The sequence below is a fragment of the Melanostigma gelatinosum genome, assembly GCF_949748355.1.
Source record: "Melanostigma gelatinosum genome assembly, chromosome: 2".
Taxonomy (NCBI): domain Eukaryota; kingdom Metazoa; phylum Chordata; class Actinopteri; order Perciformes; family Zoarcidae; genus Melanostigma; species Melanostigma gelatinosum.
In genome coordinates this window covers 9,155,841-9,181,193 of record NC_136635.1, presented here as the reverse complement: position 1 = coordinate 9,181,193, position 25,353 = coordinate 9,155,841, and the positions used below count along the sequence as shown (strand labels likewise).

At 44.8% G+C, this 25,353-nt stretch overlaps 1 protein-coding gene across 1 annotated transcript; it reads right to left on the bottom strand.

Annotated features, from left to right (window-relative positions):
* Positions 1-18,180: 18,180 nt before the first annotated feature.
* ddias (DNA damage-induced apoptosis suppressor) lies at positions 18,181-25,273 on the bottom strand. The gene is made up of 5 exons (XM_079294253.1): positions 25,022-25,273; positions 24,613-24,774; positions 24,072-24,171; positions 22,867-23,180; positions 18,181-21,979 (listed from the first exon to the last, which is right to left on the bottom strand). The coding sequence occupies exons 1-5, from the start codon at positions 25,141-25,143 to the stop codon at positions 20,233-20,235; spliced, it is 2,445 nt and encodes an 814-aa protein (XP_079150379.1). The 5' UTR covers positions 25,144-25,273; the 3' UTR covers positions 18,181-20,232.
* Between the last annotated feature and the right edge of the window lie 80 nt (positions 25,274-25,353).

The window sequence follows — 25,353 nt, the reverse complement described above, 5'->3', positions numbered from 1 at the left end:
TATAACTTCAGCTCCTGGCCTGCTTTGTTCTGTACCAACAGATTTTCCTTCTTCAACATTTGTTTTTCCAATCCAATATTTAGTGTCAACCCCTGCTACAGATGTTACTTCATTCCATGGCGCTTTATCATTATTCCCAAATCCGTTTCCAAACGTTTCCCTTTGGCTGAATGCATTAGCAACTAGCAACTCAGTAGGTTTGGCACTAATGTCCAGCAGTAGAACCTGGTCTGTAGACCCTGTAGAAAAATGCTGCCTTAGAGGGCTGTAACCTGGTCTGGCAAAGGTACCAACCTCCTCCTTGTCACTGGACTGGTCTGAATTATCAGGGTGGCTAGTGTGGGAGTGCTTGCGTCCAGAGTATCTGTGTGATAAGTGTGTTGCCTCCTGTGGTAGGTAGTGATATTGAAGATGTCCTCGGTAGGACGGCCCCACAACACCACACGTAGAGTCAGACACACCGTGGTCCACAGACATGGTAAAAGTTAAGTGTGGCTCTGTGATCTCAATGCCTGAATTATTTTCAAGTTTCACAGATGTGTGGCGTTTAAAGCCAGAGACGCCACCAGTGACACTATCAAAACATGATTCTGGTGTGGAGACAGGCGGACACGAATCAACACCGTGGCTGTTGTTTGTCATAGCTGGGTCTCTGTTGTGTGCATGCTGGCTAGAGGCATCATCTTTTGAGCTTGTTTCAGCTCTCTGCAAGTTTGGGTACCAATCAGTCTTGAGTCCATAGATGGTACAGTGGCTGTCCCGTCTATCGGTTTGAGCTGGACACCTTGAGTTACTGTGATCTTCTTTTGCTTCTCCCTCTGAACACAAATCTTCACAGTGCGAGTCACTTTCCATGTCTGAGTTCTGTACAGGAGGTGGAACTACAGCTCTCGGATCTTGTGAGCGAATTAACCGCTCCTCTGCTACACTTGTCATCAGGACATTGTGGCAATCGGAACAATCCAGTCGCCGATGTTTGGAGGAGAAATCATCAAAACTTAGAACAGTGTTATACTGAGACCCCCTGGGGAAATCCTTATTCTGCGGCAGTGACTCATCCCTAAAATGTTTTGTGTGATTCTTACTCTGAAATGAATCACAATGAGCATGGCAATCATTATGATCTGTAATGCGAGCATTGCTCATATGTTCATAATTCTGTCCGATCAAATTATCTTTATTGCTGCTGTTGTATTCCTGTTTTAGGATGCCAGATTGCCCTGAAATATGATTGTAATCCCAAATCTGTGTCCCAATATGGTGCTTATTGTTTCTGTAATCCTGATTCTGTGTCCCATGAAGACTTTTGTGTGTAGTGGTAATACCTTCGACTATGCTTTCACTATTTGTGCTTCCCGGTCGTGAGTCAGGGGCCCTGCTGGAGCTGATTGAGGCCTGGGATACTGGATGGTAAGGATGGGGAATTGTTGACACTTCTGCCAGCTGAAGCATAGCTGCTCTACTGCTGTGACGTATGACAGGCACTGCCCCAAAGCACAGATGTGGTGATGAGTTAGAGGAGGAGGCGGAGCACTGTGAGGGCAAAACACTGTCCTTAAAGTGGGAGATCGAGAGATGATGAAATAGAGTTTCGTCTTCATCGTTTCTGTTAGTTTGCTTTTCCTCTGCTTTACTTTTTTCTGTTGAACACAGTCGCTGCTTCTGCTCTGCTCTGCTCGTCTCTTCCACCTCAGCAGGGCAAAATAAAAACAATCTCCTCCTGTCCTCAACTGTCTTCTCTAGCTCCTCCTCTGTGCCAGCTGAATGAGCTGAATGTAACAGATCCTTTGGCACCTCTTTGTCCACTCCAGATACGCCGTGCACCTCAGCGATGCAAGGGATATTTTTAATCAAATCCTGAGGTGTCTGTGTGCAGTTGCCTGTGTTTACACTACGTTCAGAAACACTACAACAGGTGCTTGCATTGCTTGAAGAGCTTGCATCTAACATTTTGTTACAGTGGTTTGCAATATTTTTACTGCTAGTTCTATATGAATATATGTCACCACATGTGCCAACATTGGCTGAATATTGATAATCTTCTTTCCCCAGTGATAATGGCAGATACATACTAAAACTGTCCACAGTTTTACGAGAAGTATTGTGAATGTCTTCATAAGGCCGATTCTCAGCTGCAGATGAACCATTTGTATTATCTGTAACTTTCCCCTCAGTCTGTCGCCAGGCCCTCAGAGCCTCCTGCAGTTCATCCATCTGCAGGTAGCTGGCGGCAGTGACCAGACTGTAATACTGGTTGCTACTGTACGGCAAAGCCCCTGTGTACATGTAATCCAAAAGAAGTGCCAGTACAGCGTCAGACAGACATGGAGCCTGCAGTTCCACCAGGGCACCACTAGAGGACAAGATAGATGCCAACACCGGACTAGAAGCTGCCAGGACACACCTGGGGGAGGAAAGAGCAACTTGATATGAGATGTTGCATAAAATCATTAACCGCATGTAATAAGACATACAACTCCCAATATACAAAGAATTGTAAACATTATGCCAATATGCACTGGTTGTCACGGGGTGTGGCGGAGGACTCAAACGCAGACCAGCAGTAGAGTGAAGCAGGTATTTAATGAATACTTAAATCAGAACAGGAAACTTACAGAAACACACAGGGAATCCAAGGACGAGACAAGGGACTAAAGGGGAAATCCAGCAGGACAGGGAGCCGGGGACACCGGGAACAGGACTAGCCAAACGGGCGGGTAGACATGACAATGATCTGGCAGTGAGTGACTGAGAGGCAGGGGTTTACATAGTGGCTGGATAGAGGGAGGTGAAGGGAGTTAGGCTGGTGAGGAGCGAGTGCTTGATTAGTGAACAGAGGCAGGTGAAGGGAGTTAGGCTGGTGAGGAGGGAGGCAGACAGGTGCACTGAATGAGCTGATAGGTGAGTGAGTGAGGTGAGTGAGAAATAAAAAGACAGGAGAGAAGGGGCAGAGCTGTGACACTGGTTGTTGCTTATGCTGCTCACCTGTGTGCAGGGTGGAGTTGACCAGGGTTCTGTCTCTGTCTGACCACGCAGTCACAGAACTGAGCTAGTTCTCTTTGAAGGTTCAGACTTGCCAACAGCGATACTGCATGGCTACTAGCTTCCCGGGCACAGGGTTCAACCTAAGGAGTGCAGAGTTCAGTCATTAGTGGTTATTGCTGCTTATATGACAAGATCAACCAAAGAAATGGCACAGAAAAGGGTCAAATAAACTCCAGTCTTTTCTGTGAACAGATTTTAGTACTTTCTCTGACAGCTTTACGGTCTGTCTTAACCCCGACTTGCCACTCAAAGCTGAAGCAGGTGTATAGACTTTTTTTAAGGCAATGTACTGATTAAAACCATATGACCTTATTATTGGAAACATTCATTGTGACGGTTTACCAATTTTCTAAAACTACTTTGTAGTTCAAGCAAGATAATAAATGTATACTTTCAATATGCCAAATCGACAATAAATGTTTACAATCTGCCTCAATAACGTATTACAATAAAAAGAAAAAAACAACACTAATGATGAGCAAACTGTTACTTGATCATTTAAACTTTTCTGTGTAAGTCAGAGTATAGCTATTACAGTAATACAGACTGCGTGAACATGTATCAGGTATAAATAAATCTTCTCTTACCTCCATGTTATATAGGCAGAGAAGCAACAAACCCCACTATCCTGTAGTGTGCAGTGTCCTACCAGGTCTAACTTGCAGTTGAATAAAGAAAATAACCTGGAGGCTACCGGTATATAGTCCCAGTCTGCTATCTACGCACACTGTCTCATTCGGAAAACAATCACATGCTTTTCGTAGTGGAAGCTTGGCACGAGGCGGAGCGACAGGTGCTTACAAGGAGCACTGTCGTCAAACGTCACAATCTCCATGGCCCGTTATGGACGTTATGGAGGGGGACTGAGACCAGCCCACAGAGGACCAGCAGGAGAGCACAGAACTGTAGCAAACAGAGCCATCATTTCTATTCACAAGGAGAAGGTATCAGGGAAGACATTTCCTTAGGTATCCAAATATGCAGTAAATTAAGAGTTGCCATTATGACAGAAATGAGTACAGGACAGTACCTGCCATTCCTACTTATAAAACATGACTTAATTCTCTTAAGGAGTTCCCTTTTTTGTCTCCTGTAGGGAGGTCAGAGGTCATGGTTAGACAATGGTCTAACCATAGTAAAATAGTATAAAATGGTCTGTAGCATGCATTATGCATTACACACAAGACATTGCTGATGCACTGAAGAATAAATCTGTGAGGCGTCTGAACATATCTATGTGTTCTAATTCTACAAGGGGAAACTTCTCCGGTGCCAGGATAATGAGCCGGCCTCCCCGGCTGACGCTTTGTTGACAACTCCATACAGAGCCATATCTCCACCCTTCCACACCATGTGCTTGTCAGGCCTCTTAATCTATTGGGCACGATAATGTTACCAGCACACATCTAGCGGTCCACTGGTCAGTAGCACATTTTCCTTGGCAACTGTGCAATGGAAATGCTACTGCAGCACAGACCATCACATGAACCGTTTAAAATGAGTCGTGTGGCACTGACTGCAAGTTAATAATAACGCAGAGTCATTACACTAAGCTAACCTTGGAGCAAAATAAATATAGGTATTACATATGTAAATTACAAGTATGTATATTGTTTTTGCACAATCTGTATTTAACTAAATTTAGCAGGTCATTTTTAGGTGTGCGATCCTTTTCAAATCACTGACACATCAGCTTGAAAGAGTAATTAGTTTACTGTCAAATGATGAAATTGAATTAAAATGTTTAATACAGAAATAAAATAGGAATGAATACCAGCTTTATACTGACCATAGTTGTAGATGCCACATGTTAGAGTGAATCTACTGTAGTGCTTTCAGTATTTGAATGTGTAGTGAGGGAGCAAGGTGCCAGAATGTAATATTGGTAAAACCTATAGGTGGTTATGGTGCACACCACTTTTGTTTACATGTGTATGCTTGTTGAACAGATGTATTGATAAAGTATGGTGTTTTACTTTGTTTTTATTGCGCTACATTGCATTAAACAGTAACGAGCGTAGTTATCTTCACAGTTCAGTCTCCACTGCAGCATCTCTGACCTGCTTGCTGACTTAGATTTGTGTGTTTGTGTAGCGATAGCGAGAAGACACAGAGAGAGGGAGATGCGCTTCAGCGTGATAATAATTTTGGCTATATCAAAACATTAAAAATATCCGATAAATTAACCTATAACGTATTTTACTCCTACTAATATTCTAGTCTTTATAATAAAACATAATAACTTAAGAAATGATGCTATAACTTAAGCAATATTGACACACACACACACACACTAGTAACGTGTGCGCTCGATGACATTTTCGTTTGGCTTGATTACATTCACTGGTAGCTTGGTGACATAGCTCATGTGTACCAGGTGTGTACTAAGAACAGAGGGTCTGCCTTGGCCACACACACAGCTGCAACTTTTGGAAACACATCAAGCTCTGGGGCTGTATCTATAAATCTTGTAAAGGCTAAAGGCTTCATTGTGTCAATCCCATTTTAAACTCCTACAGCATCTTCCTTCAATCATGTCATCACAATGAGGAAATGAATATTAAAAAGCCCATATCATAGTGGCTAAATCAGGAGACTCGGGAAAACCTTTACCCAACACATTAAACCTTTGGTCAGAGGGAAACAGAACACAGAAACTTAATTTAAGAAAGCTTTTTGGATCTATCGACTGAAAGTATCCCAGTCTCAATGAGGATATAGACTATAGCATTTCTTTAAATATTTTTGTTCTTTGCTCTGTATAGTCTTCCCTGTTGTTCTCACTGGGGACTGTGATGGCAATAGCAAAACTTTTATTCTGTGGTCGCTGAACCATTTTTGTGTAGATTGTGAGGTGTGCTTCGGATCATTGTCCTGCTGGAAGGTCCAACCACGGCCCATTTTAAGCTTCCTGGCAGAGGCTGTGAGGTTTTCATTTAATATCTGCTGGTATTTGATGGAGTCCATGATACCATGTATCCTAACAAGATGTCCAGGGCCTTTGGAAGAAAAACAGCCCCACAACACCAAAGATCCGCCACCATACTTCACAGTGGGTATGAGGTGCTTCTCTGTGTGGCTATCTTTCTGCCTACGCCAAACCCACCTTTGATGTTTGTTGCTAAAAAGCTCTATTTTGGTCTCATCTGACCGTATAACCCGGTCCCATTGAAAGTCCCAGTAACCTTTGGCAAACTGTAGGCCAGAGGTAGCCAACACGGTGCCCGCGGGCACCTGGTCGCCCGCGGGCACCTGGTCGCCCGCGGGCACCATGCGAGTTGCCCGCAAGGCATGTTCTAAAAATAGCACTAGGTCCCCATGAATCTCCGTCTAAAAATTGTAGTTTCTTGCATTCATGTCGATTTTAAAAGGAAGAGGCCGCCGCACCGCACTAGGTTTTCAGGTTCCGAATAGCGGGCCTCGGAGGGTTGGATCCCCCCCTCGGCGATAGTTCAAAGTTCAAAGTTCAAAGTTCACTTTATTGTCAAAGTTTCCACATGTGTTATGTGTTGGGATCTAAAGGAGCGTGTTTGGGTTATCAGCATTTAAGAAACTGAATTCTTGACATCAATAGGATTATTGATGTATGTAACAATTATTAATGATTATTAATATAAACGGGGCACCACCCTGCGAACAGGGACCAATAACCAAACGATAAAACTAAGTCTCATAATTAGTAGTCACTCATAATGTCGATAGTCTGCGTATGACTATACATTCAGTGACAGTGAAGGTTTTAAGTTCGAGCACCGGCTACTACATACAGTCTTATCAAATACATATGCACAAGTAATCACAGACGACTGCTCCTTAAAGTATAACAGAGTTTATTAAATCAAAATAATAAATGATCAGATCAATTAATATTGCAACCAACAAACGTTATCATACAATTTTATATGCCTAAACTAAAGAATGAATAAAATGGATGAGAGTGTATGTCTGTGTGTGTGTGTGTGTGTGTGTGTGGGTCTGTGGGTGAAAAGGAGGGAGTCTTACAGCTACGCTAAAGACTACAAAGATGGCGGCGTCGAGTGACGCTGGCCAAAGGGGAGGGGCCTTAAGAACTACAGCTAAAAACTACAAAGATGGCGGAGTCGAGGGACCCGGACAAAATGGCAGTTAGGCTGCTGTATGTACTCACGTGTGCCTGGGCAGCACGTGATGTGAGGCGCTCGTTTGAACGAGGTTCCCCAGGAGTAGAACTAGGAGCTATGTGTATGTGCGTGTTTCGTGAAAGGAGGAACGAGAAAAAAGGTGGGGGAAACTCGAAGTGAATCACGCTTCGGCGTGCGATGTGGTAGGGAGCCTGATTGCTGGCTCTATCATGCATAAATATACCGCTGTCGTCTTGGAACTGCCGGTAACTTATGCCGTGATAAGCCACGCACCTCAGCTCACTCACCGAGTCGAGTTAATGAAAAAAGAACTTCCACCCGGAGTGGAAGACAATGAATGAAAAGAAATCAAATAAATCCAAGCAAACAGTCACAGTTAATACACGAATACAGCGGAGCTTCTCTCGTCCGCGAGGAGTTGCGTAATATCTCGATATCACGCGACAGTAATTTAAACACACAAAAACACGGGAATATCAACATATAAATGAATGGCCTGAATTAAACTTAAGTTAATTTAAGCTAAGCTATGCCCAAATGCCAAGAATCTTACTTGTAGATGCTTCGTTGCAACGTGGAAGTGTTTGTGGCAAAATGGTCCGTCTTCCTCGTCGGGAAGGGGGACAGGGGGGGAGCTTGCGGGTCGGCGCGGCTTTGCAGCGGGCGCTGTGTGTCGCGCGGCGTTGAGCTGGCGCTGTTTCGGTCCGTCGTGGAATGGCTCTGGAGCAAACGCAGACGTGAACTATCCTCGCTGCAGGGAGGACAGTTTAACTTCGGCTGAGACGACGTGGTCCGTAGGTCTCCCGGTAATCATCGGTCAGGAGAGGAGCGAGGCTTCGTCGGGCTCCTCTGTGCCGGTTTGTGCACAAAATAAAAAGAAAGGCGGAGAACGGATCGCTGATGCGGGTTCGTCTCGCGGGCTGGTGGAGCCGTACTCAAAGTGGAACACTGTCGTTTCGTCCAGCAAAACGGCTCGTGACCTGTCAGGGTTTGATGAGGGTTTGAGGGGCTTCCTCGTGGCTTTCACGTGGCCAGCGTTGCGCTGGCGGGGAAAGTTGGTTCTTCTGTGGCCTGGACGGGGGTGTCCGAGCGAAGAGAGCGTGGTGTGCTTCCTAACTCAACCGAGGTCGAAGGGGGAAAGCAAGGAGGTGTGATCTGCAGGCACTTTTGTTGGACAGTGGTTGAACCACAGGGGTCCTGGGGTCTCTTGGCCTTCGGCCAATGAGGTTGCAGCGGTTACCATGGTTATTTGGGGGGGGGGGGAAATTCACACCCTAGTGTGAAATCCCTTTGCTCTTATCAACTACAAATCAGGATGAGACCTTTGCTTGAAAAAGTTAAGGCCTGATTTTCTTTGTCCACAGCACATGTTTAAGACATTTATCAGACCCCAACATCCCCCCTTTGTTCTGAAGAGCGAGATGTTGGCTTCGGTCTTTAGAGCAAACCAAGGGCTGGCATGTGCATCCATGTGGTGGGGAAACCTGAAGAGGTGAGACAGTCCAAGTGTTCCTGAGACCAAAAACAGTGGTTAAAACAGGCAGTGTTCATTGTTCATAGAGTTCAAGGCATAGTGGTCAAGTTCATGGTGTTCAAGTTCAGAGTTCATTGGCATCTGGGCAGATGACTAAGGTGGCATCTGGGCAGATGACTTTAACTACTTCTACCTACATCTACTATCATACACAATTCAAATCATAGGTGAGCAAAACATTATTCCCAAATAATTCAATCGCTATTATGATGTTGTGATATTCTAGCATTGTGGCACAGTGTCAAAGAAAGTAACAACCCAAATAAACAAAAACAAAACACAAAAGAGAGAGAAGGTAAGAATAGAAAGACAAGAAGCAGGTGAGGGGCAAACAGTGGTTACTGGTTCAACTCCTAGACAGGACTGGAGTCCGTCGGCGGAGCAGTCGTAGGTTGGCTACGTGGTGTTATGAATAGGAGGGAATCCAGTTAGTCTGTCGCTTCTGGATCTATTGGTACATGATATGTGCGTCTATCTCTCTCTAATCGGTAGATTTAGAGCGAGTCCTGTGTCTAAGTTTTAGAATCTATCGATATTGGAGTTGCGTTGCCAAGACTATAGGCCAGAGGTACCTGTGAGGGTTGCATAACAGTAGTGGTAGCAGATTTACAGATTTCATTAGCACGGCTAGTGTGACTAGCTAGGCTGGTCTTTCGCTGCTCCCGCTGTTGACAGCTGAGCCGTCTCGGATGAGGTCCTGGGTTAAATCTGACTGCTACGGCAGAGGTTATGTCTTCTTTGGTTACTTCTGGTAGAGTCTATAAAGCATGCAAAGAGTTGTTCATGAGAGTGGAGCATCAGTTTACAGTCGCAATGGTTTGTCAGGTCATGCAACTGTTCTGGTTGAAGTTGGCTGTGTTAGCGGTTAGTGCATGTCTACAGGGTGAGTTGGAGCATGCAGTTAAACGTTAGTAGTCAATAGTAAGCTGCCATTCTGCCGGTTGGTTTCGGCACTGGCGAGATTAGAGTGTACTTCCTGTGAAGTGCATCTCTCTAAGTTTCTGTTGTCAGAGATCCCACCCCCCTCGCACTGTTCAAGTGGCGAGGGCAGATATCCCCACGTTACCGTCAGCACTCAGGGAAACGTCGCGAACAGTTTCACTCTGGAGTGTGTCATGGCGGGCTGGTGATATCTCCCTCCCCCCACCCTCCTAATTAGAGATGGAGACAGGTCCGGCGCACAGGTCAAGTTCAGTTACCTACGGCACTGGCGACTTGACAGAACCGGCCGATGACTCGGCTGAAAGAAGGCGGTGGCTTCGTGGAACAAGCTGGAGGTGGCTCATGCTGACAGAGCAGGAGAAGAAGGCTTAGTTGACGAAAGATCTTACGAGCTAGGGTGCTCGAAAGGGCCTCTAAGGTTGTGGCACCCTAGAGGTGTATGCGAAAAGGTGGGGGAACACATGAGGCTTGTTTCTGACCCGGAGTCGGGTAAAGCAAGAGTGTTATGACCCCCCAGTAAGACTGAAGAATATGTATAGATATATACATAACGGGCATTGCCTTTGCGAACAAGGTCGCAAAAGAAGGTTGAAGAACGAGGTGCGAAATGGGAGTGGTCGTTTCCGGAAGTGTGCTGAGTTCTCTTCCCCCCCCCTTACCACGTCGACTTGGCAGCAGGGGGAAAGGTCACTCGGCTTAGTCAGGTGGGCTGCGAGTCAGCGTTACCTGATGTGTTGCCCTTGAGGGCGTCTTTCACCCCCCTGGTTCCGTCGGTCTTTCGACCGCCAGGGTCGTTTGTTCCTCGGGGGTGACCAGGGCTCGCTAGGCCAAGTCCTCTCGTCGTCTTCCGACGCTAGGTCGGAGTCGCTCGACTGTTGGATGCGTAAGACTATGGCGGTGTCTTCGTACCGATTTGTCGGCCGTCCGCATGTCTTCCATGCAAGTTGCGCGTACTTCCTAATCTCTGGCATGGTGAGGTTACTCGTTCTGCAGTGCATAGTAACATCGTATCTCACGTTGTCGTGGAGATTGTGCAAGAAAAGCGACTTGAAGGCATGGTCTTCTAGACCTTGGGCGTTACGTCCTTGGAAGTACGCAGATCTCAAGCGCTTGAAGTAGTCTCTCGGAGACTCTAGCCTTTCCTGGGAAATGGCAAAGGCGCAGAGGGTGGCAGAAGCTGGGTCGGTGTACAGGGAGTACTCCTCCCTAAGGGCGTGACAAAGGGATGAATAGCAGTCGCGGATGCTCGGCTGGAGCGTTTCCACGAAAGCGTGGACGCTTCGCGCTGTGGTTTTCCACACTAGCTTTAGCTTTTCGCGCGATGAGGGGCGCGATAGGTCGAGGAGGCAGTGATCGATCTCCCTAAGGTAGTCATCGATGCTCGAGTCGTGATTATCGGGATTGAAGCGCTCTACGTCTTTTACCAGAGACTCAATCTGTCGAGTACGCAGGCCTCCAAGGTTGATGGGGCCTGGGCCGTCCGAGTCGTCTGAGTCTCCATACTCGCGATGGTGGTAACGACTATCATCCTCCCTCCCTGAGGGGGATGGGGTCAGTTCTTGTCGCGCTCGTGAACTGCGTGGAGGATCTCGTTCGCCTGAGGTGGTTTTGAAGCCACCTGGGCCGACTAGGACCTGGTGTTGGTCCTCTCTCCTCCTGGTTGGGGAACGCGTTTTCAAGAAATGCAAGGTGGTTCGGGTCTCGGGGAATGAGGGAGCCGAGACCAAGAAATTACTGGGCTGAAAGGCTCGGTAGGGGGTAGCAGTACCTACCGGGGTTGCTGGAACACCTTGAAGCGCTTTCAGTTTGTCATCACTCTCTGATGCTTTAGAGAGTTCTAGGTTGACCTCTCTGAGGTCACTGCGCAGGCTACTATTTTCTGACTGTAGGGCTCTACAGTCACGTGACAACTCCTGAACCTCTGTTCGGAGTGTCCAGATCTCGCGTTGCTGCTCGTCGCTCTGTGCCCGGGTTTGGGCAGCTTGCAGCTGCATTTTCTGATGGTAGATGAGCAGTATTTCGCCGATTACGTCCTGAATCAGGCGCTCTCTGTTACCTGCTGGGTTATTTACATAAGCCACCAGCTGCTCTAATTGCTCGTCGCATAGGACAGCAGTGTATTTTGCAAAGTACTCTCTTTCCTTTGCTGTGAGTCCGAGGACATCAGCCACCGCATCTCGTAATGCGGTGTCTTCTGGAGCTACAGCTCCAGGTATGGGGGATTTCTCGTCGCTCATTCTCTCTAATGAGTGCGACTCCCAGTGGTTGTTAATTCCCTAGTGTTAGAATGGAAACTGTTAGTGTTTACGGTTCTCAGTGAAATGTCTAGTTCTGTAACTTAGGATTTCTACTGTTAGGTGTTAATTACTGTTAGTGTTACGGTTCATGCAGGCGCACAGTGAAATGTCTAGCTCTGTGACTTACGTTTCTACTGTTGCTGCTCTGAGGTATCACTACTGCTTTGCAGCCAGAGGTGCGAAAATGCTAATGTGGTTTAGCACTTTGGGCCTGTGACAGCTGTGTGTAACTTCTTTGGAGGGATTTAAGAAAACAAGCAAGGTATTACAAATAAAACGATCAAATCTACTACACAGCTGGCTGTTAGTTTTAAGAAATGAAACAAATAATTAAACCTGGAAACGAAATAAAATTTCGAGGAGGGAATTAAAGATTAAGATTAAAAATCTGGATTTAAAATCAAAAATTTAATTACAATAAGACAAGATTTTGAAGATCAAAGCCTACCTATTTTGGGCAATAAGTTTCAGGAATTTGGATCATTCAAAAGAAGAAAAAAATAAATAAATTTCGAAACAAATATTTTTTGGAAAATTAATTATTCAAAAATAATTATGGATTAATGTGCATATATACTGTAACAAAACTGGAATAACGTAGCCTCACACGGGGCACCATTATGTTGGGATCTAAAGGAGCGTGTTTGGGTTATCAGCATTTAAGAAACTGAATTCTTGACATCAATAGGATTATTGATGTATGTAACAATTATTAATGATTATTAATATAAACGGGGCACCACCCTGCGAACAGGGACCAATAACCAAACGATAAAACTAAGTCTCATAATTAGTAGTCACTCATAATGTCGATAGTCTGCGTATGACTATACATTCAGTGACAGTGAAGGTTTTAAGTTCGAGCACCGGCTACTACATACAGTCTTATCAAATACATATGCACAAGTAATCACAGACGACTGCTCCTTAAAGTATAACAGAGTTTATTAAATCAAAATAATAAATGATCAGATCAATTAATATTGCAACCAACAAACGTTATCATACAATTTTATATGCCTAAACTAAAGAATGAATAAAATGGATGAGAGTGTATGTCTGTGTGTGTGTGTGTGTGTGTGGGTCTGTGGGTGAAAAGGAGGGAGTCTTACAGCTACGCTAAAGACTACAAAGATGGCGGCGTCGAGTGACGCTGGCCAAAGGGAAGGGGCCTTAAGAACTACAGCTAAAAACTACAAAGATGGCGGAGTCGAGGGACCCGGACAAAATGGCAGTTAGGCTGCTGTATGTACTCACGTGTGCCTGGGCAGCACGTGATGTGAGGCGCTCGTTTGAACGAGGTTCCCCAGGAGTAGAACTAGGAGCTATGTGTATGTGCGTGTTTCGTGAAAGGAGGAACGAGAAAAAAGGTGGGGGAAACTCGAAGTGAATCACGCTTCGGCGTGCGATGTGGTAGGGAGCCTGATTGCTGGCTCTATCATGCATAAATATACCGCTGTCGTCTTGGAACTGCCGGTAACTTATGCCGTGATAAGCCACGCACCTCAGCTCACTCACCGAGTCGAGTTAATGAAAAAAGAACTTCCACCCGGAGTGGAAGACAATGAATGAAAAGAAATCAAATAAATCCAAGCAAACAGTCACAGTTAATACACGAATACAGCGGAGCTTCTCTCGTCCGCGAGGAGTTGCGTAATATCTCGATATCACGCGACAGTAATTTAAACACACAAAAACACGGGAATATCAACATATAAATGAATGGCCTGAATTAAACTTAAGTTAATTTAAGCTAAGCTATGCCCAAATGCCAAGAATCTTACTTGTAGATGCTTCGTTGCAACGTGGAAGTGTTTGTGGCAAAATGGTCCGTCTTCCTCGTCGGGAAGGGGGACAGGGGGGGAGCTTGCGGGTCGGCGCGGCTTTGCAGCGGGCGCTGTGTGTCGCGCGGCGTTGAGCTGGCGCTGTTTCGGTCCGTCGTGGAATGGCTCTGGAGCAAACGCAGACGTGAACTATCCTCGCTGCAGGGAGGACAGTTTAACTTCGGCTGAGACGACGTGGTCCGTAGGTCTCCCGGTAATCATCGGTCAGGAGAGGAGCGAGGCTTCGTCGGGCTCCTCTGTGCCGGTTTGTGCACAAAATAAAAAGAAAGGCGGAGAACGGATCGCTGATGCGGGTTCGTCTTGCGGGCTGGTGGAGCCGTACTCAAAGTGGAACACTGTCGTTTCGTCCAGCAAAACGGCTCGTGACCTGTCAGGGTTTGATGAGGGTTTGAGGGGCTTCCTCGTGGCTTTCACGTGGCCAGCGTTGCGCTGGCGGGGAAAGTTGGTTCTTCTGTGGCCTGGACGGGGGTGTCCGAGCGAAGAGAGCGTGGTGTGCTTCCTAACTCAACCGAGGTCGAAGGGGGAAAGCAAGGAGGTGTGATCTGCAGGCACTTTTGTTGGACAGTGGTTGAACCACAGGGGTCCTGGGGTCTCTTGGCCTTCGGCCAATGAGGTTGCAGCGGTTACCATGGTTATTTGGGGGGGGGGGGAAATTCACACCCTAGTGTGAAATCCCTTTGCTCTTATCAACTACAAATCAGGATGAGACCTTTGCTTGAAAAAGTTAAGGCCTGATTTTCTTTGTCCACAGCACATGTTTAAGACATTTATCAGACCCCAACATATGCATACAGAAAATTTGAAATGCCGTTTCTTGCAGTCCCACAGTGTAATATAGACATGAACATATAACATATAATAGAATAAAATAGAATAAAATAGAATAAAATAGAATAAAATAGAATAAAATAGAATAAAATAGAAAAAAAAAAAGTTAAGAACATAAGGGCCTAGATAAAGGATTAAGTAGCAGCAGAGAATAAAAAGTGACTGGTGCTGGATGAGGGAAGGGTGTGTGAGGGGGGTTTATGTTCGTAGCAGCAGAGAATAAAATAAAAAATAAATAAAAAAAAGTGACTGGTGCTGGATGAGGGAAGGGGTGTGAGGGGGAGTAGATGTCCTGGTATGTTCCATTTGAGGCAGTGGGGAAAGGTGGGTGAGGGGGAGGGTCGAGAGGTCAGGGGAGAGATGGCAGAGATGGCAGGGGGGGAGAGAGGGGGAGCGAGAGGAGAGAGGGAGGGAGAGAGTTCAGCATCCTGACCGCCTGGTGGAAGAAGCTGTTCCTCAGCCGGGTAGAGCTCGAACGGAGACTGCGGAACCTTCTCCCTGAAGGCAGGAGGCTGAAGAGGCTGTTGGAGGGGTGGGTGGGGTCACCCGCAATGCCGAGTGCTTTGCGGTTGAGGCGGGTGTTGTAAATGTCCTGTAGTGTAGGGAGTGAGACTCCGATGATCCTCTGGGCAGAGTTCACAATGCGCTGCAAGCTCTTGCGGTTGGAGGCGGTGCAGCTTCCGAACCACAGCGTGATGCAGCTAGACAAGACTTGTTACTAGTTTCTTCGTAGAGAAAATGGTACCCGAAAAAAAGCTGGTGACTACAGCCTACAGGCCGGCATGCAGGCTTCATTGCGCAATGCAAAGTTGACCCAGATTTCCCAAAATGTGGTGATTAGTACTAATGTAATACGATTCATTTAAAAATGTGAAAGAGTTGATGTTTTTATCTTGCATTACTGATAATTTGTATAAACATGGGACAGAGTTCATGATTTGTTCAAACATGTTACGAAGGAAGTGGTTAGTACAAACGAGACATGATGTGAATATGACAGTTAATGATTCATGATTACCAAAAAAATTTAGAAGTGATAATTTTTACAAAAATATAACAAGTGCGATTTTGAACAACATACACAATCATTAATAATTATTGTGAGGAATAATTAACATTGACATGTGATCAGTCTCTTCACATATATTATGATTATTAAAACTTGATCTGTGAAACTTTGTTATTCAGGAGGTTTGTATCAAACAAGTAGCCCTTCGTACTGCTCAGTACCCTTGAAGTAGCTCTCGGGTTCAAAAAGATTGCTGACCCCTGCTGGAGGCGCTTTAGTTTGTTGTTGATTGACAGCAGAGGCTTTTTTCTGGCAACCCTCCCAAACAACTTGTGGTGATGTAGGTGGCGTCTGATGGTAGTTTTGGAGACTTTCTGACCCCAAGACTCAACTAACCTCTGCAATTCTCCAGCTGTGATCCTTGGAGATTCTTTTGCCAGTCGAAGCATCCTCCTCACAGTGCGTGTGGTCAATGTACACATACGTCCTCTTCCAGGCTGATTCTTAACATCTCCTGTCGCTTTAAACTTCTTAATTATTGCCCTGGTATCGTGGAAATGGGTATTTTCAACAGTTTCGAGATTTTCTTATGTCCATTTTCTGATTTGTACAGCTCACCAACTTTTCGTCGTGTTCTCGGGTCTTTCCCATAGTGATGAATGACTAAGGGAATTTCTCTTGTGTCACCTCATATTTATACCCCAGTGAAACAGAAAGTCACGGTTGACCACTTAAGAAAAATATGACTGGAATTATACTTCAGTTCGATTTTAATCATGAGATGTTCTAGGGGTGCCAATAATTGTGGCACTCCATGTTTTGGAGAAAATATGTATTTAATGGTAAACTTTTTTTTTTTTCTTTCAATAATTTTACTTCAATGAAAAGGTTTGATTTTTGTGAATATTTTGAGTGAAAGACCAAAAGGATAAACAGCAAAGACATGTTTTCACAGCCTGTTTTGCTCATATTCACTAAGGGTGCCAATGATTCTGAAGGGCACTCTACATACAGTGCTTTGTATTTCAAAGAACTGACACTTGGTTATTTACTACCACTCAAGGATGGATATATTTACGATTTTTATTGCAGTAGGAAATGAGCCAGAATTCTCTGTCGCACATCTGTGTCAGTGTGTTAAACTGTCAAGTACAAATGTCCTGGATTACCTTTCTGCACAAGGTGCAGCACAGGGTCTTGTTCTTGACCAGTTTATACAAACAACATGCAGTGTAAAGTGGACTCAACGTGCAGAAGCACTGCAAGAGCAAGCCACAGACATGCCACTTATTTTGTACAATTGCAGCATATTTAGGAACAGGGGCTCTCAACAGGTGTCGCATGGCTCAATGACTTGCAAATATACTGATTTTTTTCGGGAGTTCCCAGTTTTGTAGTTTTTAGGTTAACAGGGCAGAAACTGAACTTCGAGGCTGTAGTGCTGGACCTACAGGACAGATTTGAATTTTGACCGAATGATGGCGTTTCATGAGGAGTCAGGGGATCTCCAAAGACCCTGAATGTCGACATCCGATTTCATGGTCAAGTTGCAGGATTATTTTACTCTAATGGAGGAAAACTAAAGGAAAAGTCAGGGGATTCTCAAAGTCATTAAGAATTATCCTCTGGCACAGACATGCATGGTGCCCAAACTTTAATGGAAATCTACAGTCGTTGAGATATTTCAGTCTGGACCGAAGGGACGGACCAACCGACCAACAGAGCAGTCCTGCTACAGTAGTACGGCTAAAAAACAAGCCCCGAAAGCCTTTACTCGAAAGGCTTTCTGGCTCCAAGCCCAAAGTAAAAGGTTCAGGACACATATAATCACAAGATATGTCCCATGTGTACCTCAGGAGCTTGAACGCAAACTTGCTACATGTGGCACTTAGGACAGACGAGATCAACCAAATGCTGTAACTTCCACATCGGCGCACGCACGCACACACACACACACACACACACACACACACACACACACACACACACACACACACACACACACACACACACACACACACACACACACACACACACACACACACACACACACACACACACACACACACACACACACACACACACACACACACACACACCAGCAGTTAACTCCTTGTTCCATTTGTACACGCATCATCTTCATCTCACTCTCTCATACTCGCACATCCAGGACATTGTAGACATGATATTTTGGTGACTTGCTATTCTTATCTCCCTGGCATGACACCGTCCACACTCACCACTACATTAACACCCCTTCAAAAAACAAACAGTAGCCGCAGAACAGCATTCTAAAAGTGACAGCGCGTCTTGTTGGCCTTGGGGTACATATCGTACACTGAAAGGGGAAGACTCTGGTTCCAGCTGGGGATCTTTATTCCATTACGTCTTGTCTGCCTCAACTTTTTTATTCGTAAAGACTAAAACACAAGAAAAAATGTCTGTGACAACAATTTTAATATTTTAAATCAGCAGTTAATTCATCAGATAACAACCAAATCATACATATCATCCTTTTACTTTACTTTAATAGCATTCATGGTTGTAGAACCAACGGAGAACAGACAGGGTTATGAGTATATTGCAGCAATGACGAGGGCGCAGCAGCAGAACGTCTTAACAACACAGTCAGCGACACATCCTACATGTCATGGTGCAAATACCTCAAACAAGGTAAAAAAAAAAGAAAAAGAAGAAAGAAAAAAAAAAAAAAAGAAGTTACACACCTGAATGTTCAAAAGTTCATCTGATCTGAAGCTTTTAGTTAACGAGACATTTCCACGTAAATCAGGGGTCTCAAACTCATTTTCACTCCGGGCCACATCAGCATCACGGTCGGCCTCAAAGGGCCGGTTGTAAATGTAAGACTGTGTAAATGTAACTACTCCTAACATATTGGTAAATAACTGTCTGCATTTGATTATTGTTTCTTCAAGTGTAAAAATATCGTACATGCAGTTATATAAATGTAAAACTATATTTAAGCACATTTCTATTATAACTTACCCAAGGACCCAAATGCAGACTCCGGACAGCAGAGTTATATTGCAAACCTCAAAAACACGCACACAAAAACACGCATTACGCTGTCCCCTTAATCTAGTACTATCCCAGACTTTCGGAACCCGTTGGTGAAGGTGGATTCTGTCACACTGTTCCGCGCTGTTAGGATCCACTGGCAGACTTGAGAAAAAGCTGATCTTCTCATGCAGCGTGTGGACGTTGCTCATAGCTCTGAATAGCATTTACGGCTAACTGGCTTGGCAACAACAGCTATTCAGAGCTATGAGCAACAACAGTTACCGGTATTGCCTCATTGCTTTTCGTTTGGTAGCCGTGAGAGACCTTAGTCTGTAATGCAAGTATGTCTGCATGAAAAGATGTACAAAGATCTATTATATATTCGCTAATGCTAATCGCGGTTAGCATTTCCCCATTGGCCGTAATGTTAAAATTAGCTTAGAAGCTAGCAACATGTTATGATGTTCATAGAAGAAGACAACTTTAGTACGGTACTGTTAAAAGCATCTTGCTGTTCAACAGGGACACCTGCAGCTTATAGACCAGTGCGCTTATCTGTGTACAAATTCTTTCTTCTGTTAAAAATCAGCTGGTGCGGCCTATATACCGGTGCGCTCTATAGTCCGGAAAGTACGGTAAATCCTTTTACTTTAGGGTTAAGAAACCCACATTACTCTATCAAAGATCAAACTGTTAAAGAAAATATCAAAGACAAGTTAATACAATAACTTTGTTCAATGCTTACAATCCTTTCAAGGGTGCGTTTGCACAATCCCACATGAAGTATTTCATGTGTTTTAAAGCCACGTTTGAAGTAGTCTTCAATGTACTCACAATACATTTCCATGTCACATGTACAGTAACCAGCCAAAGAGCTGCTTCTGTGTTTATGTATCTCATCATTATGTCTTTCTATCTCAGAATTATGACTTTCTATCATAGCTATGACTTTCTATCTCATAACTTCGACTTTCTATCTCATAATTTTGACTATGGGGATATTTTTATCATCAAGTCTAACTTTTTTTAAAAGTTGAAAAAAATACTTTTGCTGGGGGATTCGCGGGCCACATAAAATGACGTGGCGGGCCGGGAGTTTGAGACCCCTGACGTAAAGCCTTTGAATATTTAAAAGTGCATAACGAGACAATCTTCCTTTTACAAGCAATCCCTAAAAGTATACGTGGACATCCAAACAATAAATCCATATGCGATTACAAACCCAGAGGCATTGATAAGAAGTTGCCCCAGCTGCTGCCGTAAGAGTGCTCACTCTTCTGGCGAGTCACCCATTTCACTGCACGTTTGTCAATGGAAATTGCACGTCAATAGGTGTGCCTGAGGCTGCTGAACCCACAAATGATTACATAAAGATTGATTTCATAAAAATGACATAAAGATAAAGTGCATATAGCAGAAAGTGGCGCAAGTAAGGATGCACATGTCGTGCATTTCAACAGCCTCTCTCTTATGTTTAGTATTTGATGTATGGAATCTATTCTTGGATCCTTCTGCACAGAGTGAAGTACGAGCTGGAATACATTTCAAAAAGTTAATTATTTTTGGATCAGACAGTCTGCAGCAGAACCTCTCAGATCGAGTCAGAGAACAGATCTCTAGACCAATCACATGACTCGTTCTCATCGTCCAGGCGGTAACAATGAGATCCGTCCAGAATCCCCTCATCAACCGTCTTACGGTCACAATCTTCTGTTCGTGCCAGAGCTCTCTGTGATGGTGTGAAGCTTTGAGTTCTTCTACAATAAACTCTGTCTCCCTGCTGCCCTTCCCCAGAATAACCTAAACGACCGCTGCTGTTTCCAGTCTGCATTCTCCTTCTGAGCTTCACACTCAGTCGTGTTTCAGCAACAGGAGTCGAAGGAATAATAACTTCACTGTCCTCATAATCACAGCCAGTCACATCACAATCACCTGAGTCACACCCGGGGTTGATGGTTCCGGTTGACCCCGTGTTCAGAGACCCTCTCTGGACCCGTGGGTGCTGCGGAGCCAGCAGACGTTTTTTATGCTCGTCTGGTTCCCAGAACCCCCTTTCGGGGTTACATCTATGGCAGGAAGTCTTACTCCACACCAGGTCTTCGTTTGTAGACTCTCTGCCACACTGGGACAGCTGGTGAGCACTGACGCAGTTTGATTTACAAAGAGGAGAGGTGCTATTGGCTGACTTTTTACTGTCAAATTGTGAACTGAATTCAGCTGATGTCAAGTTTCTGTATGAGGAGGCGGGTGAGCCTTTCACCTTTATAATGGGGGTGGACTGAGAGGGAGGGATGAAATCAAGACCTCGTGTGCCTGTTGGAATTAAACCGTCTCTGTTAATGCATCTTTTACTTCTCCGTCTCTGTGTGTCTGGTGTTGAATGTGAATCCTTTTCACTCCTCGGGTGCCGTTTGTTAGCTTTGGGGAGCAGTGGGCACGCTTCTGTGCTCGTCCTGACAGTTTCGGCACGCGCGTCGAGTTCGTTTGTGCTCATTTCGATAAGGAGTGAGCTACCGAATAGGTCTGCCGAACAATTGTAGGTATCTCCTTCAAGCTGCTCTTCTTCAGAAGACAGAGAACGAGCTTTCTCATCCTCCTGATTACACTCGTGGGTACAAATGTTCCTGGCTTGACTCTTGAATGCACATCCAACAGGGGTCTTGTACACCTGGTCGGGTAAATCATGTCCGTCACCTCCATCCGGTCCAGGCGTATTGGTGATATCCAGTAATATCTGTGGTTGGATGTCTGTTACCTGTGTTTGACAAGCAGCAGTTGATTTATGTGATACGCTATTGTCTTGTGAACTGATTTCCAGGTTGTTTTTTGTTTCTTTCTTATTTCGCATGTTGCGATGTGGTTCCGTTTCACCAACAATCTCAAAATGTTTGTCATCCTCACACAAAAACTCTGAAAGACTCTCAGAGAACGGTAAATCTTCCCAAGCCAATGAGCTTGACAAGAATGTTTGGGCGAGTTGTCGGGTAGAAAACGTCTTCTCCTTGGAGATGCTGTGGCCAGGTGGGGGGGGACTGAAGCAAGTGTTCGTGATCGACGTGTTTCCAACGGCTTTCTCGGTTGATGAGCACGGGTATTTGGAAGTAGAGCACTCTGAAGAAAGCAGAGGCGACAGCGCTTTCTCCTCTGTGACTTCACGGCGCTGCGGGCAGCCTCTCTGTGCACGATGGGTTGTTTTTCTGTTTTCTGTCTGTCGGCTGTTCTCATCTCTGCTGTCCAGGAGACTGCAGTCTTCCTCCTGCTCTGCTGATGAAGTAACCAGTCCAAGGGACTGTTCCCATGGAGGGGTGGGAGCAAGGGTGCCATCCTGGTACTGTGAACTAGGATGAAAAGAAAAGCAATTCAAAGAAAAAAAAAATGAAAAGGCACATGTGAAGTATTAAGATAAAAAGCATGTGAAACTAGCCTTATTTTGACAGTAGATCGAGAGAATCAAGAGCAGACTTACAGAAGGTTTCAAAAGACACTTAGGACTGTCCATAGACAGCCTCCTCTCCCGTCTTATTGAATAAAGACCGTTAGATTTATTCTTTGCAAATTCAGTGTGTTGATTTTTTTCTTACATTTAAAAGAAAACACTTTCAGAGACACAATTCGTAGGAGCTCACAGGCCAAACAGTGAGCTCGTAAGAATACGTTCATCCTTCATTTACTCATTCACTCATTCATTCATTATCTTCGGCTCATCCGAGGCCCGGCAGGCTTAGCGGGGTATGTCAGACGTCCCTCTCTCCAGCAACATTTTCTAGCTCTTCCTGGGGGACGCTGAGGCGTTCCCAAGACAGCCGAGATATATAATAACTCCAGCATCTTCTGGGTCTACCCCGAGGCATCCAGGAGGCCTCACCTGACGCTGCAGCAAACCGCCTATCCATCTCCCACTCCATTTTTCAAGACCCTGAGAGACTTGAACATCCATCCATCCATCCTTTGGACAGTGACTGTCTCTTAACCAGTGTTTTCTAACCAGATAACCATGGCCTCAGACTTGGAGGTAGTGACTCTTATCAACCATGAGAGGCCCCTGAGCATGCAGTCACAATTGAGCACCAAAACTATTAAGCTGATGGGTCCAGAAATGTGCGAGATTAGCCATGGACAGACATACAGATGCATAAACAAGCACACACGACCAAACACAAAATCTCCTCATGCTACGCTTGGTAGAGATAGTTATCAGACAGAAAGCAATACCTCGTGTTATTACCTTTGTGGTGACTGGGAAAGAAGACCTGAGGCAGGAAGTGTGGAGTTATTGAAGCTGCCGGCAGGACAATGTTGAGGAATCAGCAGCAGGGCAGCTGCTGGGGGTCTGGAGGTTTTGCTGGGATCGGTGGATCCCAGCTCATATTCTGCAGCTCTCTGTAGAAGGATCTGATAATAACTGAGCACTGTGCAGCCTTCCAGGCCTGCAGCTGTGGGGAGAATCATCTGACTGGCAATAAAGTGGACCGCTTCTTTACTGCTGGAGCCATTCGCAGCAGGCAGTCCTAACCAAGGCAGACTTTCTGCTTGGGTTACCTAAAAGGACAAAGAGCAGACCAGGGATCTGAGAGCAAGCAGCCTCAATACTAAACTAATTCAATGAAGCACATATTTTGGACATGTTGCCGGATCAAAACTGGAACATTTGGGTGTGAAAAACCAATATTCATTTAGTTTTGTACATGTAAGATGCAAAAGGATGCAACCAGTGAGAAAGTTGGTAGCACTGGAAGAGTTGTCTGGAGCTCTGTAGAGGCATGCAAGGCTTCTAGAGGATGAATCCTAAAGACTTTAGGGATCCCTGACCTTTCCTCCTCTGCCACCATGTAGTCGACGTCTGTGGTTCGTGGTTTTTTTTTCAAATGTATTTGACAACCGTTGGACGGATTGCTGTGAAGTTTGGTACAGACGTGCACATTCCCCTAAGAATGAATTGTAATCTCTTTGTTGATCCCTTAATTCTTCCTCTAGCCCCATCATCAGGTGAAAATGTATTTTTTCCAATATCAGCAAAACTAATGACATTCCCACCAGCCTCAACTTCGTGTTCTGTTCTATTTAGCAATTATTAAAATGCAGCTATGCTAAAGTAAAACATTAGAATACCAGATGTAAACATCTGCATATTAGCAGAGCAACTTTAGGATTGAGATCAACGTACAGCCTACTTAGCCGGTAGCATTGCTGTGTCGACTCTTAGTCTTGTTTTAAAGAATTTTGAACACGATACATACTAAACAGGTTGTTAACTTGTCACCGCTCTCTGGTGGGCCAACTATGAAATGGTGACTCTGTTTCCAAGTTACCAAAAACACTTTTTAGTTACCTGTTGGCCAACATAAACACATACACCTAGATACATATCTATATGTATGGAATGATGAGCTAATATCAGCTAAGTAGAGCAATACATAATTGCAATTGTACCTTTATACCAAAGACAAAATGTCTGCCAATGAAACAATCCTCGACCGCCTTCATCAGCAACGTGGATCTGGTTGATGGTCCATCCGAGTTCTCCACCAACCTACAGCATTACAGAAACAACAGAGACCCACAAGGCTTTCTACTGGACTGGCAAAGAGAGAAAGCACCGATATCAAGATGAGCTTTTTAAATGTGCCACACTTAACACGAGTAAAATAAACACGGGTCTTCCCACTGACTTACACGGGTTTCCCACAGTGTTTTATGACAGTTATGTCACCTTACCGGACACAAACAAATCATAAAGGGTTAATACACTTGCCAGATTAATACTAATAATCGTGTTGTTTAGGCCACAGTCTTGAGTCTTCTAACTACAACAAGATAACTTTAAAAAGAGCTAAGTCTTGAGAGAGTAATTGAAAATCTTACCTAAATAAAAGATGTTCACACTTAATATGGATACAAGACTGACGGAGGTTGACCGAGTAATAAGTGCAGACATTTTGAGTTGGTTGAAAGATAACTTCCCGTCGCTCACCTCTGTAAACCTCTTGCATGAATGCCAAAGAATGGGTTCAAGCAGGCTCCAAATACTGTTACTCCAAATATGGAGCTGTCCCGGGCCGCCCTCAGTGAGAGACGATATCTGTAATCAACCTGCTCCCTCACACAGCTGTAACCACACTTGGAACATCTGCATCTGTGGTGGACAGACAGAGAATACAGGTGAACTTGTGTGGATGTGTCAAGCGTGTTTTATCGATCTAATTTGCAATGCAAGAACACAGCCTTTATATCGTCTAGCTAACGGTACTTCAAAATGAAGTGCTGGAATTGATTTCAGTTCAATTAGTTAATGTAAAGTTTTGAAAATACACTTCATGGACCCACTGCTTCCCCTTCAGAACTGAAATGAATCTTCTTCGTTGGTTGTTTAGTGTGTTTACCTCGTCGTGTCCTGCGGCTCAGCATCAATCCTCGAGAAGCAGTCTTTACAGCACGGATAAAACACACAGGCACTCTGCAGAGACAGCACGACACAATCCACCAGAGCCCGTCTCACAGGCATCCAGCCGGCCTCTCTGGAGAGTAACGTTGAGTTACTGCTCCCTATATACAGGGATGGGTCAAATGCTGTCGTCAAATTTCGTGTATGTGTATATGACAATAAAAATGGTTTCTTCTTTCTTCTCTCTGAGGCACGGACCCCTGGCTGCAGCTAGCAGGCTAACGGAGTGCTGTATTAACTTAACGCTACATGCAACCTCAGCAACTTTAA